The sequence below is a fragment of the Aythya ferina genome (genome assembly GCF_964211825.1).
Source record: "Aythya ferina genome assembly, chromosome: 1".
Classification (NCBI taxonomy): domain Eukaryota; kingdom Metazoa; phylum Chordata; class Aves; order Anseriformes; family Anatidae; genus Aythya; species Aythya ferina.
In genome coordinates, this window is record NC_140296.1 from 176,718,082 (window position 1) to 176,733,294 (window position 15,213).

Consider the following 15,213-nt stretch of genomic DNA (forward strand, 5'->3'; position numbering starts at 1 on the left):
CTTTAAATAAAAACTGAATCTGGCCTCCTGATGAGAACTATGTAAGCTTCCTTCATTGAATTATTAAAATAAAAAAATACATGACATTTAAAGACAAATCCATATAATGGATAACATTTTATTTTTTCCCCATTTTTATCCAGTGATTTTTCTAGAGTTTGGACCTCTGACTATTTTTATTGCAGGGTTGTTGAAAAGCATATTCTACTCCCCCACACAACTGTGATTATGCTAGTGGTGCTGATGCAAGGACACCTGAACAGACCACAGCTGAGGCAGAAACAGTGCACTGACCTTTGTATCAAGCTGTGTCAAGCTGTGCATGAGCGTGCCCTGTGGAGCTTATGCAAGTGCATACATCTGCATGATGCCGCGCTGCATCATTTGCAATTACTGGCTTACCTCACTGCTACTTCAGAGTGCTCTGCCTTCTATGCTTTTGTGCACTGTCAACATGTTTATAGCTCCTGAAATAAATAGGTACTAAAGATTTTCTTCTTCCACACTAACCAATCTATTCTCTTTCTTCCTGAGAATGACATTGATTTAAGATCAAACTAGTTCATGAAGTTAAATTGCTCTTTAGTCATTTTCTACTTGCACAATTAGCAACAAAGACAAACACGCATTACATGGAAGAAACAAGTACCAATTAAACCCAATTACAATGAGAAGTTGGATGTAAGTAGCTGAAGGTATGTTCTAACAACTCCCACCTAGGTGATGCACTAAGTAATTAGCATATGTGAGCAGCTTTTTCAGATTATACCAGCAGATTCTTATCTATTTATATACTATTTGAGAGCTTAATGGCTATATAGTTAGGAAAAAAACGGAGACATATTTCCCAAGTGCAATTCTGCAGACATGTGCCCAAGGTTATCTTATGACATTTCTTGCTTGTGTCCTGAAACAAAGGCCTTCTCATATGTTTAATACATGAGAAAAATATTTATGTTCATAGTCAGTCTTAAAATATGCTGATTTCCAAAATGGTGGACACTTCCTTAAAAGTCCTCTTTCAATTTTACATTTCTATTTCTTTAAAATACTTAAGCATACATAGCAGTAACATTTTAGGCATCTCTGAAATGTTTCCCTCTGATTCTGCATTTTTATTTTGAAAAGCACGGTCTAAAAAGTAACTCACAATCCTGCTGCAATGCACTCCAACAAAAGGACATTTCCTCTGAGTTCCACTTTGTTACTTGTGGTACCAGTTGGTGTTAGAAGAATTGGTGGCCTCTCTGTAACTGGCTTGGCTGGAACAAGAAAAAATAAAGTAATTAATTTCAATATTTTATTTTAATGTTGACCAAATTCATACATCCATTCTCACATTTTGGACAGAGATTTTGATGCACACAGGCCACTTAATTAAAAATTATCATGTTACACATACATATATATACATACATAGTTCAACAAATTAGGCTTTTGACAGACATAACATAATCATATCTCAACTTGTTTAATGCTAATTTTGAACACATACCTGCAAACATTTGTTATTGAAGAGGGGAAAAATTTGATATGTAGTCCTTACATAAGCAACTATATATGGATGCATACTGAGTATAAGGTTACTTAGGTGAATGAGTGAAAGACTGAATGTTACCAAAAGCTTCCATCAAAACACAAATAAAGCAAAGTTATTAAATTCAAAAATATAATCCAAGGTGTCACATGGTATGCTCCATTTTGAAGTACACTTTGTTCAATATTTTCTAGACAATGTGAGACATCTCTGGAAATTTAACCTTGTCTTCTCCTCTCACTAAATACTTAAGTTTATTTCAAACTGTTCCCCAGTCTGGTAATAATGAACCACTGATTACCTGCAAGTTTACCGCAGTAAACAGAAAGCCGTAAGACCTAGTTCTGACACTATATTGTGACAGTTTCTGAAGTCTACTATGATATTTCATGTGCCTTCATGGAGATCAGAATAATAGCAGGCATCCTGTAAATGTTCTTTTATAGCAATTTTAAAATATAGGATCAACTTGCTCTAAAGCACAATAGTAATCTGAATCATTACATTAAACTTTTTTTTTTTTTTTAAACGTGGGCAGAAACAATAAACTACTTTATTAGTTAGTGGGATTTATTGATAGATTGACATAAACAGAACACAATTTTAATACAGTATGTACCATGAACTCCTTAAAAACTAACACCTGAACAACTTAAAGCTGGGAGAAAAGGGCGGTCTAGTGTGAAGAACACAGTCAACAGTTACAGGCAATTAGTAGACTACCCAGTTTCAGCACTGTCTCATTTTGCAAAACTATGAAAATCCACAGAATTATCTCTGGTATTTCTGAGTTGTAAGCCAGCTGAATGTTTTCCTTATTAACTGTAGTTAACACATTATTTTGTGTTCAGGTACATATTTCTTGTTTGTTCTTAAATGAGATCTTATTTTTATGCAGAGAATTAAAATATTAAAATATTCTGTGTCCCAATATACTTCAGATTATAGTAAATTACAATGTAATATATACAAAGACTAGCTTGACAGGGAAAAAGAGAAATCAGAACAAATATGTATTTTATAACTATCTCACGCAACATTAGGTAGTGAGACTAGATGCTCAATTGCTATGGTATGAATCTTACCCCAAAGTCAGCCTTGCTAAACACACATACACCTGCTTAGGAGAATTTCATTCACAATATACAAAAGACCATTCAACATATATTAATGAAAAGTCTCAAACACCAAACAAACAAAACACACCTTTTCCCTAAAAGGTTATTTATATAGACAGTATTAAAATGTTTAGATTTTAATTAATTCAGTTCAGCTCAACATTCATGAAATACATTAAAAATGAATGGTACATTCAAGGAATTAAATATGAAATGCGTTTGTTAAATGCTTAATTGTTGTTATTTATTATGCAGCATGTGATATTGAATAGTCCTAGTGATAATGAACAAATCAAACTACTAGTAAAATTGGAGGAAGAATATAAACAAGCACAGTATAGGAGCAAATTGACAACTGGTAAAATCTGCATCAGTGTGAAAGGACTCTTATTTTAAGAGTTGGTATTTTTATGAAGCGTATGTTACAATAACATTAAAACATTAACTATTTGAAAGGATCACACTGTGCCATCCCTTTCTAAAGCATGTATTATCACCAGTACTAATAGATACCTTTATCAGAAATCAAAAAGGGAGCTAAAGGTTAAGTAGCCATGGAGGTAAAGTTAGTTAACTAAATGCTACTGTGAAACAGGGAGTATCAGTGGGGACCAGTATAACTCACCACCATAAATATCAGTGTCACTCAAATTAGCAGCTATAGTGTCATTCAATGAATCCACTGAAATAAACAGAATATCATGAAGAATGCATAAAAGAGGGATAAATCAAAGTATTGGGAATCACAAGGTGATGATATGGCCACGGTGAGTTAATCAAGTGATTGATTAATTTATTTCAATAGTTACAGCAACAATATCTTGATATTATTAAGCATGAAAACCATTAAAAAATATTTTTTAACACTGTATTTTTTTCAATAATCCAAATCTTAGAAAACATTTTTTGTGAGACAAAACCTACTAAGGGGGGAAAAGACAGCTTTTAAAACAGATATATACAGATATTTAAAACAGATATAGAAAGAAAACTGGAGATTACGTTTTAAGTTTTACAGAACAATGCAATTGCTTCTTCAGAATTAAAACAACACAATTCCCTAGCATACAACTACTAAAGCTGGGCAAATCACCTGAGACTTCTGGATGAATACTATGCAAGTATGTAAGTATGTAATTAGGTAATGCAATACCTACTTGAAAAGACTTTTACAGAAATGGGTTGTTTCTGCTGTATAGTTTGTGTATGATTAAATCTTGCATAGCAGATATAGTCCTCACGGGTGTCTTCTGGTTGTACATTAGAAAAGTAAAGGTCTCCATTTAGACCTTGGGAAACTCTTTCACTCTGGGGCAGCCTTTGGAAAGCTGAGGAAAAACAAGAAAACATTTATTTCAACTATCATACACATTCCATTGTTATGATTTGCAGACTTCACATTTATTCCATTACATCTTCTGTAGGTTTGTAAATATGTAGACCTTCAGAAGTTTCTTGCAGAGCTCCCTTATCCTACCATTCTTCCTCAGAATCTACAACTTACATTAAGCTCTACAGCTGCTTTTGAATTCATGCTTTTGGGCTGCATATCTGTTTGCTTATTCATTTCTACAGAACTGGAAATTCTTTGTAGTCTTCGTAAGTAATGATCAACTATGTAGAAAAACTGTGAAAAGTAAACTACATCAAAAGAAACTCACCATTATCCATCCAAAATATTATCGGTGGTGGTAAGCCAACCGGAGGTCTGCAGTGTAATACTAGAGAATCACCTTCTCTAACCTGGTTTGGTTCTAGTTTTTCTTTAGTCCACAAAGGGGATCCTACAGAAAATAATTAAAAAAAATAGACCTTCCTGAAATAATATGTTCTGATAAAATTTATGAGAATGACAAATTTTAAGCTGAGGAGCTTGAAAAACTGTTCTGAGATTAAAATCACATAAAAAGCTGTAGAAGCAGTTTATCATTAATTAAAATTTTTGAGGTTTATCATCTTTTTGGTCTCAATCTGTTCTGAATTAAAGCTATTATAACAACTATGGAACACAATCATCAGAAAGATAGTCGGAATTGCCCTCAACAATTCCGTGCCTTAGTTTTAAAGTTTATCCCAATTGTAATGTCATAAATACAACCCAATTTTAAACATCTCAGGTCATCAGATGTACTGACAAAAATTAGGAAAGCATTTTGGTTATTAAATATTCTAAGAAATTTTGGGAGACATGCAATATATTATTAATATCAGAAATTACACTTTCAATCACTTTAATGATGTATTTTTTTAAAGGGAAAGAAGAAAATGAAGCAAAACATCCATAAGAAAACAAATACATCTCTTTCATATTTTAGTTGGACTTTCACTTACTAGAAGGCCTTATAACAATATTGTTGGAAATGGCTGCTCCTCGTTCATTTCTTGCTGTACACTGGTATACTCCTTCATATGTTTCTGCCTTCCCACCATTCATAATATTTATGACAAGGGTTCCTGAATTTGGTTTCATTGTTACCAGTTCATCTTTATCTATATCAAAATGAGTTCCATTGCGTGTCCAGGAGAAGCTAAATAATAAAAGTGAAAAGAGAAGTTGCTTCTGCAGTTGCCTTTTGTATACTATCTGGACAAAACCATGAAAAACGTCATTTTCAATAATACATGGCAATTATTCTTTAGCAGGTAAGTAAGAATTGTTCCCAAACTAAATTAATCAATAAAGTAAATAGAAAATTAAGAAATACTTTTTTAATATTAGAAATCTGCCAATAGTTTAAGATAAAAGGCTTGGCTGAACTTGTTAATGGAATCCTTTTTAAAGTCAATATTTTTATTTTAAAAATTACAATAAAAGATGCAGATGTTAATCACACATGGAAAAGAACTGATTTATTTTCTGCTAAAGGTAATATAGTAACATCTGCTAGAACAGATATTCCTAAAGCTGCATTAGCATTTCCACTTTAAAACCTATTGTTGGAAGGTTTTATAAACCTGCCTTTAAAAATTTGCTCTGGGTTGAAATGCATCATCTCGGGTCCCAGCAGGAAATCATTTCTCATAATTGGTTTGGCCATTTTAAAGTTCAGCACATGAATTAAAGACTGTAGTGAGTTTGATTTCTTTTCACTATTCTAACACAAAGAATTATGATCCATTAAATAAAATGTTGCAGTCTGATAGTCCCTAATTAATCTAGTAGTTTTATACTGGTGCTAAAAGAAAGGATGCTTTGAAAACTAGCCACTAGAAATAAAGACTATTTGAACTCATTTAAAAAGTGTAAAAAAGCAAATATTTGCAGTATCCAACTTATACTACTTTAAACACCAATTCTTTAATTTTTAGTTATTTTTTTAAATTGTTGATTAAGGTTTGTTAATAGTCAAAAGTACAGTTATACAGAGCTAAACCAGTGCCTAGGAAGTTTTGAGCACTCAGTTTTGAATGCTGTGAAAAGCAGTTTCTGTACTTGTTACAATTCTGCTTCATAAACTTCAACACAAACACTGTATATGCTTACAGGTTAGAATGCTACCTGGAAGTATCAATACATATATGGTACTGGAAAAGATCAAATTTTAATTGACTTAGATTATGCCCTGACCTCCTGCAGCTGGACAGCAGAACAGGACCAGACATGCTATTTGCACTTTGTGGTGTGAGAGAACAGAAGAACTGGATCTGACCAGCTGCCTTGCACTGCAATGGTAGTGGTTTTGGGAGGACCTGTGTGTGCAATGATCGAATAGTGAAACTCTTTCTGAGGGCTTTGCAGGTAAAGCTGCAGAATGTGGGGTTTCTGTAGTCCTCAGCTACCAGTAACACTGTGAAGAGTGTGTGGAACTGTAATGTAGCTTCACATGAGAGGTGACAAACCCATGAACTTCAGATACATAAAAGTCAGAACCTTTGCTGCTCAAGTGCTAGGTAGCAGAACATCCATAAACCTTTATGCCAGCTTTGTGCCATAATGCCATGGCATTATGCCTGTCAAATTAAAATGCTCATAAAAAGAGCAACATTATGATACTCCTATTATATATATAAAAAAAAAAGCACTAAAAAGAATCACAGAAAATCTCCATCTTCACCATTCCACTTCTGCTTCACCATTCAGCATGATAATGACCATGATCCTAAGGCAACCAGAAAGAATAATGTAGAAAAACATCAGTTATTCATACAAAGTATATTTAATGAGCTTGGTATGTGTCTGAGGAGCAATTATAGGCTGACACTGCTAACAAATTGTAGCGTAACACTACTGAGAACACGGCGATGCACGTTTCTGTTTACAGTCTTGGAAATCAGAAGTAGTTACTGGCAATGACAGAATGCACCACTGCTCCTGAGATTCCAGTGCCAGTATTCAGCAAAAATATTTGGAAGCTCCTTATTTCAAGATACTGAAGCAGGGTCTTAAAACAGAAGATTATCAGGAATCCAAACTATACACATCGTTGCCATTTTTGCTAAAAACAAAAGGCTTGCAAATACACCTGGTAAATCAAGGCTGCTGATCATTTAGCCATAGACTGATACACTGATACTGGACTCCCAACAAAATACATACATATTTCAAGACAAACCTCATAAAACTGAGTATTTTAAAAGACACTGAATTCGAATTTACTCATGTACTCTGAATTTATTCAATGCGCGTTCTTCTTAGACACTATGCCAAATCTGAAATGTGCTCCAACGCAGTAGGGCATGCCTTTCAGTGCTTTCCATAGATACTTACCTATCTGCTCCTTTACCAATCTACTATTATTTTGTTGCTAGATCTTCGAGGAGAAAAAAAAAATATTACAGTTACTTGCTGACTACAGAAAAGTTTAAATCTCAAGGATAAGCATAGTCAAATATATATATATATATATATATATGCCACTTTCTGGCAGCTGTTTACATTTCAACAGTAGGAGTGCATGCATGTTTCTGTGTCTGCAAGCATACACATAAAAAAATACATGTTAGTTTACAAAATTTACATTATTTTCTCCTAGTTTTCTTATGTTATTAGGCCAACATAAGCAAAATAAGATGCTACTGACCTAGGAGGTGGTTTTCCTTTTGCTTCACACTGTATTACAATATTCTCTCGAGGGTCAACGATATAATCTTTTGGAGATTGCTGAGTTATCGTTGGAGGCTGGGACACTTCATTGTGGAATATAAGAAACAGAGGAATTTAACAATATCTTCAAAGCATCAGCAAGACAGTTACGTAAATGGAGAAAGCAGAACTACAATTAGCAGCAAAATGATCAACAAAAGACTGGGATTAAAGTATATTTTGTATTTGGAGGCTGAATCCCTCTACTCCTGTAGATCAGTGTAGCTATATAACTTACAAGTGAGCTATGTCAGTTTACAGTGGAGGAAAATCTTGGTCAAGAAGCTTATTGGATATCATTTCTATACAGCAGATTTCAATAGACCTTCATGAAGCCAAAGGACACTTGAATTCTAAGTCCAGCATATCTCAAATGAACAGTTGTGAGATATAAAACCACACAAAACATTTTTAACACACAGAAGGAAAAATATATATTACTTTTTACTTCTAAAGATTTGATGTACTTCCGTATTCTCTGTGGTTGTAAACTTTTCAGAAATTTATCATGCTCAACATACTGAATTAATCTACAAAGCATGCTTTTAGGAGCTACTTTTCAGGAGTAAAAAATGTTAGAAGATGACAAAAAATAGTAACTAAGAGTTTCCAAATAGAGTAAATATATAGGAAAAGTCTAGGACCGATTCTCCTCATATAACAAAAATATAATTAATCTTGTGAATTGCCCCAGGAGAAACAAACATTTAAATTTGATTTATCAAGCATTCTGGAATTATTAGCATAAAATAGAATTTATTTGCCTGATAAAGTGGATGGTGCCTACCTATTTAAAGTAATTTATAATCTATTGCATTATCTATGCACATTTTTCATAGATAAATCCTGTTTATGATAATAAGATAATGAGAAATGTGTCTTCCTCAGCATTATCAATCTGTTTATAGTTTAGTGTCAACTAAAGGAACTAGTTTAATAACATCCTCGTGAAAATGCCTGTGCAAATATTGTAAATTGTCCAGTATTACACTCTGCTACTACTTTGGGGTCGCTCCTAGCCAAAGCATTTCAATCATTAGTTATCTGTGTTCCCATGTCTCACTCTAGCTAGTTAAAATTGTAAAACTGGGATTTTTAGGTTAAGTCTTCCCTCCCATTATAAATGAAGTAAGGATTCTGAAGGAAGAGGTAGTAGTCTATAAAGCACTTCCCTCAAGAAATGGCCAGAAAAAAAAATAATATCATGGCATTGCAATGAGATATAACAGCTAAGCAGGAAAGAACAGGCAATGCAGAGCTAGCTTTTGCTCTTCTTCCTCACTGCAGAAAGGAGAGTGATTAAAAAATGAAAGCAACATTGCTACATGATGAGGACTTTTTGTGTGTTTAGAGAAGCTGTGATAGTCCTTCTCCCTCTCAGAAGCAGTTCACAGGGTCAGTACAAATCAGATGCTTCCTTGGGAAAAGCAAGCATACTCTGAAAAGGGACATGACATGAGCAATGTACCACATACAGTATATTCCTCGCATGCACATCAATGACCTGAAGGCTATGCACTGAATTTAAAACTCATTAAATTAATCATGATACTAGAGCTGTGTTAGAAGATCCCATAAAATATTAGGTATGTTTAAATAACTGTATACACTCTTTTTAAGGACATAAAAATATGTCCAACTCAGACATGTAAAATAGCATATATTTTACATGTGCTACATATATTCCAATGAATTTTTTATCAAGTATATTTACTCCTGAAAGTATTAGTTAAAAAAAACAAACAAGCAAAAAAAAAAAACACTGCTCATGCTGATATTAAGAATTTTAATGTTCAGATAGCATACAATCAAAAATCATATCACTCATTTGATCAAAATACCAGGAAGTTTTATGTACACTGCATGCACAAAGCATCTAGGCACAGCAAAACAAAATAATAATAAAAAAAAGACAATCACACATTTTGTACTGCATACTGAATTTGCAACACAATCAGTATTAATTTTCAGCAGCACACAGTCTAGTTTTTGTGGACAGGAACTTACATTCTTCTAGAAGTTTTGCTTTTATTCCCCCATCAGAATCAGCAGGTGAATGGAAAATGGAGATTAAAGAGAAACATTTGTTAGTTAAAAGAAAATTAGCATTTTTGAGAGGGAAGATAAGTATGTCTGAAAAGTGCATTGGACCCCATGAATAAGAAAACTGCTAGTATTGTAACCTGGCCCATGATGCCTTAAATTCCAGCAATGATTTCTGTGGTGTCAGAAATTACTACAATTATCTCAAAGTTCATGGCATAAGGACCTTTTCTAAAGTGTTGGCTTTTTAAGGGCAAGTGTGGTATGTGATTTTGGCCTTCCAAGGACACAAACCACTGATACTAAGGAGAGAGGAAATTAGAATTAATGGAGTGCATTGCCCTCATGCTGCAATCAAAATCAATCTCCCCATATGACCAAACGGAAGAACAAAGAGAAAGCTTCAGGCTAGAATTACTCTTACAAAAACAAAAGCATTTAATTCTACTCAACAGACACGCAATCCCTTTTAGTTTGAAAAATAACTAAAAGGAAAAAGTCATTTTGGATTTTACATCTTCATTGCTTCAGATATTTTGCATGTATCTCTCTTCATCATTAATATTTCAGAGAAAGTAAACTGCTTTTGGTTAGCTACACTGTCAGTCATCACTTACCTACAGCAAGACACTGAACATCATAAAGACTGCTAACCCGGATGAAACCTAGGGTCCAAATAATCAAGTATTTTCTTACCACTGGGTTTCTGTGGTGGATGTGTGGGGAAGACCCACAGAAAACACAACACAGGCTTTCTCTTGTGGTGCTCTCCCAGATGTCATTCTAACCATTATATATGAAAACACTAACATAATTATAGACATAATTTCAGTTAATATAATCTTTGGCTAAAAATTGAAATGTGTGACTTTATCAGATCTAACACAGCTACTAAATATGTAGTACAGACCATGTTAATTGAGGGTTAATGTGATACATCTAAAAGGGCTACTCATTTTTGTCTGCTAATGCATTCCCAGTTAATTTAAGCTGAGGTGCTACTCTGCACAGGAGATATTAGAATGATGCACAATTTACATTAGTTTCTAAACTACAAGGTGTTAAAACAATATTTCTAGCCTGCAAAAACATTTGTGGAGAAAAATTAAGTTTAGAAAATTAAGACTTCTGTTCATCATACTTTTAAAGCCCTCTATAAACCACAATTTAATGTTCTAAAGGCATTCACAGCGCTACAATTCTCTTGTCATTTATATATATTGATCTTGTCACAGAAATAAAGGTCATTGGCTTGAGAGGCTTGGAAATATGTATGGGGGGAAAACACACTGAAGCAGTTGCACTTCATGTCAATGATTATTAAAGAAAAACATGCATTTATGGAAGGGAGGAAGGTATCAAAAACACAGGGGTAAGGAAAGCCATGAGGATCAGAATCCTAGGTGAATTTACTGATGTATTAATTCATCAATTTAATGCCAGCCCTGATGTACTTTTCTCTGGTAATTAATCTAACAAATGAATAGTCAATGTGAGGTGCAACACGGTTCACTGAATTCTGAAAATGTGATCATGTGTATATTAAGAAGAAAATAACAACCTGAAGCATGAATAAATTCACAGTATTAGCTATTAGGGCTATAAAATACAGCAGTTACCATTGCTTACTTTCCTCCTTCTGTTCTCTCACTATCACAGTCTAGAATAAGACACAACAATTTCATATCCTGGGATTTCACCCCTTCTAGATGTTTCCTGACTGGTTAAAGCTAGAGTTCCCTGCTCAGCACACATGCTCTTATGTAAAAGTTAGGTACTTAATTCTTTTCAGGCAATGTTTAGGAAATATAAGAGGTTAATTTACTCTTCTGGATCAAAAAGCAAGATGCTTCAACAGTGTGGGTATTAGAATCTTTTACTGGATCTCATATCATCTCCTGGAATCCTTTTATGAAGAAGGTAAGTGTGATTGTTTCACAGCAAATAGGAGCTGTCCTGTTCTTCTTCTTCTTCTTCTTCTTATTATTATTATTATTAATTATTTTTATTATTATTTATTTTTTTTTAGCAAATTCACACATAATCACAGAATGGCTGAGGTTGGAAGGGCCTTCTGGAGGCCGTCTGGTCCAACCCCACTGCTCAAGCAGGGACACCCAGAGCAGGTTACCCAGGAGCATGGCTTTTGAAGATTTCCAAGGAGGAAGAATCCACAATTTCTTTGGGCAGCCTGTTCCAGTGCTCTCTGTCACCTGTTCAGTAAAGAAGTGCTTCCTGATGCTCAGACAGAATCTCTTGTGCTCCAGTTTTGTTCCCAGTGCCTCTTGTTCTGGTACTGGGCACCACTGAAAAGAGCAGGGCTCCACCCTTTTTGCACCCTCTCTTTAGGTCAATTGAAATTGCCAATCTGATCTTAGTTTCACAGATAATTAGCGTTTAGCTGGGCTTCTCTGCCCCTCTTCATTTTGATCGACTAAAGCGTTCAATAAAGACACACTACAGTGGTGTATTTGAGAATCCTTTGTTAACCTTTCTCCAGTGAATCATGTAAGATATTTTATATGCAGTTTTTGAAAACCTTCAGTAAATATTCATAATCATAATGTCCTGAGTGAATTGAGCAAACACACTCCATGTTCAGTTCCATGTTGGAGCTATCTTCATCCTCCTATACTCAAATTATTTAACTAATCTTCCATTATTCTGCATTTTTTTTTAGCAAGTTAATACTTACAGTCAAGAGGTACATCCAGTGCAGAAATCATTTGGCACAGAAAGAAAACCAGTGAAGCTTTGCTTGCAGATATGCTCTTCTTTTTCATCATGATTTTAGGCTGTGTTAAGTCACACTTGAAGAATGAAGTCCAACTTCATCAGATTAGGTAGCTTGGAACAGTTATGAAAATACAGACAAGAAACCTGGTAGATAAAATAAGAGAATAACAACATGTAGATACTATGGAGAGTTGAATGATTTTATGTTAGTTGACATGAAATACCATCAGTCTACTCATTATATCCATGGATCCTGGCTACACCATGTGCTCTACTGAAATCCAAGCAGACATCCAGAAGTTCTTAGGACACCTAGATCAGAATACTTGCAGGAATTCCTAAGGAAGATAGTGAACGCTGATAACTTTGTTGTGTAGCAATACAAATGTCTTTTCTAAGAAGGATAAATCTTCAGCCCTAGTTAAAAAACAGCATATATTAGAGATAATAGTGACCTGAAATAGATTTTGGTAGATTAAAACTCTGAATGCCCACCTCGTCTCTCTTTCTAATACCCTGAATAAGTCTTTGAAGGACTTATTTTAGGTGTCTACTCTAATGAAAACATCTCTGGCCACAGATTTGCTAAGTAAACTGTGAGATCTAAGTTAGACAACTTAGTTCTCCCCTTTTTGAGCTGTTTCTGAGACAGCTGTAGACTGAATACAGAAGACTTTATGGATTGCCATGCTGAGGTGCTGGCTTATATACTATATAGGAACCTAGGCTCCTACCCCTGGATTTCTGATTCCAGCCAAAATAGGTAATATAAAAATACGTGTCATATCTAGCATGAATGACAAAATCTAATTAACTATGAGCACATTATGAAACTCTCTTCTTTCCTATGTGAGGAGGTGGCAGAAATGAAAATCTTTTTTCAAATGGACTGTCTTCCTCCTCAACCAAACATGAGCGACCATATTAAACCAAGGCAGAAGAATGATTCTTATTCCCTTCTTACTTTCACTGCATTCATTACCATGTTCTAACTGAGAAGAACGTTGAAGGATTGAAAACTAGCTGCTGGTGAGCCCCATCATCATTGTTGGTGACCTACAAAGAGCTGTAAGAATACAGCCTTAGAAATCCAAACGTTGCTTACCTAACAGCAGTAATTGGACATCAACTGAGAAAGCGCTTTTCATACGCCAGACTGACCAGAAAGTTCACAGTGATCAGCAAGAACTTATCTTGAAGAGAGCATTTCCCAAGCTACGCATATAAATGGAAACCACAATGCTATCAAGTCTACAAGAAGCAAAAGTTGCAGAGAAGCAGCTGCCTGACAAATACTAATGCAATTCCTGAAGCTGATTTATTGATTCCTGAAGTTACTTAAACCAGTCTATGCAAAGAATTTGCCCTAATCTTCAGTTTACAGAAAAAAAGAAAAAAAAAAAAAAAAAGGTGTCTGATTTGCTGCCATAAATGGGCTTTCTTGTTGTATGGTCTTCTGATCAGAGACTGGAATGGGAAACCAGAACTGAGGTGTAGAGTTCAACCTCTGCTGACCTAGCACATCAAACTCTCTGATTCTTACTGTCACACCAGGGTTTGTTTTGAGATCAAAACATCCCAGCAGGTTAAACTCCTAGACCCACATTGCTCCCTCAAGCTCTCAGGAACTGCTGACTAGGGCGCCATGTGAGAGGGCAAATTGCTTGTTCACATTCAAAGCTATCTACACTATAGCACACCGTAACAAAACAACTAAGCATTTGTCATGGCTGATGGAGTGATAAGAAAACTCATCGGAAGCAAGAACAACTAAGTTCTAGCCCTTGCATAATTATTTATACAAACTGGAACTGCATGAGCAGAGAAGGTGGTCAGCCTAACCCCAAACTACCTGGTAAGTGGTTGAGCACCCTAAAATGCTGGAGCTTTTAACTGGGGTAGGGAAGAAACACTTCTGCCATCCCATTTTTTTGGTACAAAAGCTATCTGGTGGGTGTCCTCTGTTCCCTCTGCAGTCAGTAAGCTGAAGAAAGGCTTCTCTTGTGAATGATGCAGAGCACTCCAGGACGTTCCCTGCACTGAAGTGCTCTCCAGAGCTGACTTCATCCCATTGACTACAGCTGTCTGCTTTTCTTTGGCTAGGTTTTCACAAACTGCCCTCCTGATCTTTATGTGACCACTTCATTACCTCACTGCAAGTTCAGCTCTGAACTATGCATCTGTATTTACAAGCTGCTCTCTCTGTACAAGGTGTTTGACCTGGGATTTAGAGGACACTCTTTGTGCTGTTTGACAAGTGGACCAAGACTTTTACTGTTTCTTCTCCAAGAAAAATGTCAGTTCTCTTTAAGAAACTCTGAGAACCTGATTATTCACTTCAATGTCTTGTTCTTTCATTGTGTAAATTGACTAGTGCAGTAATTTGAGAGTATTTTAGAATTAGCTGCATTCCCTTTGAACAAGTGCAAATGAATACGCAAGCTTTGGTGAATTGGGCATGTGCAATTAAAATGATTGTGAAAATAATACCCTTGAGAAAATGCCTCACCTCGTCCACTGCAGCTATTGCAACATTCCAGTAAGGCACCTCTTGAGTCCACTGCTGCGATGCCTGGGCGTGATTCAGGATTCAGCAGGCGGGAATTACAAAGCTGAGCCCGCACGCTGCCTTGTCATTCTGCACAGAGGCAACGTGCCCAGATGATTTGTGATAGAACATATTCAACTGAGAATGA

The 15,213-nt window shown here is 35.3% G+C and overlaps 1 protein-coding gene across 33 annotated transcripts in view; it reads right to left on the bottom strand.

Moving 5' to 3' along the window:
* The window catches only part of NRCAM (neuronal cell adhesion molecule), a 151,749-nt gene that overhangs the window by 56,258 nt on the left and 80,278 nt on the right, over positions 1–15,213 (bottom strand). For 20 of the 33 annotated variants that reach the window (XM_084514169.1, XM_084514168.1, XM_084514167.1 and 17 more), the window contains 8 exons: positions 12,477–12,661; positions 9,746–9,763; positions 7,677–7,782; positions 4,987–5,183; positions 4,317–4,439; positions 3,813–3,983; positions 3,281–3,337; positions 1,151–1,262 (listed from right to left, as the gene is read on the bottom strand). In XM_084514169.1, coding sequence (XP_084370295.1) covers positions 1,151–1,262; positions 3,281–3,337; positions 3,813–3,983; positions 4,317–4,439; positions 4,987–5,183; positions 7,677–7,782; positions 9,746–9,763; positions 12,477–12,567 — 875 coding nt within the window. In that variant the 5' untranslated portion in view covers positions 12,568–12,661. The remainder of the gene's footprint in view (positions 1–1,150; positions 1,263–3,280; positions 3,338–3,812; positions 3,984–4,316; positions 4,440–4,986; positions 5,184–7,676; positions 7,783–9,745; positions 9,764–12,476; positions 12,662–15,213) is intronic. The other 13 variants (XM_084514170.1, XM_084514175.1, XM_084514172.1 and 10 more) reach the window with 3 other exon arrangements.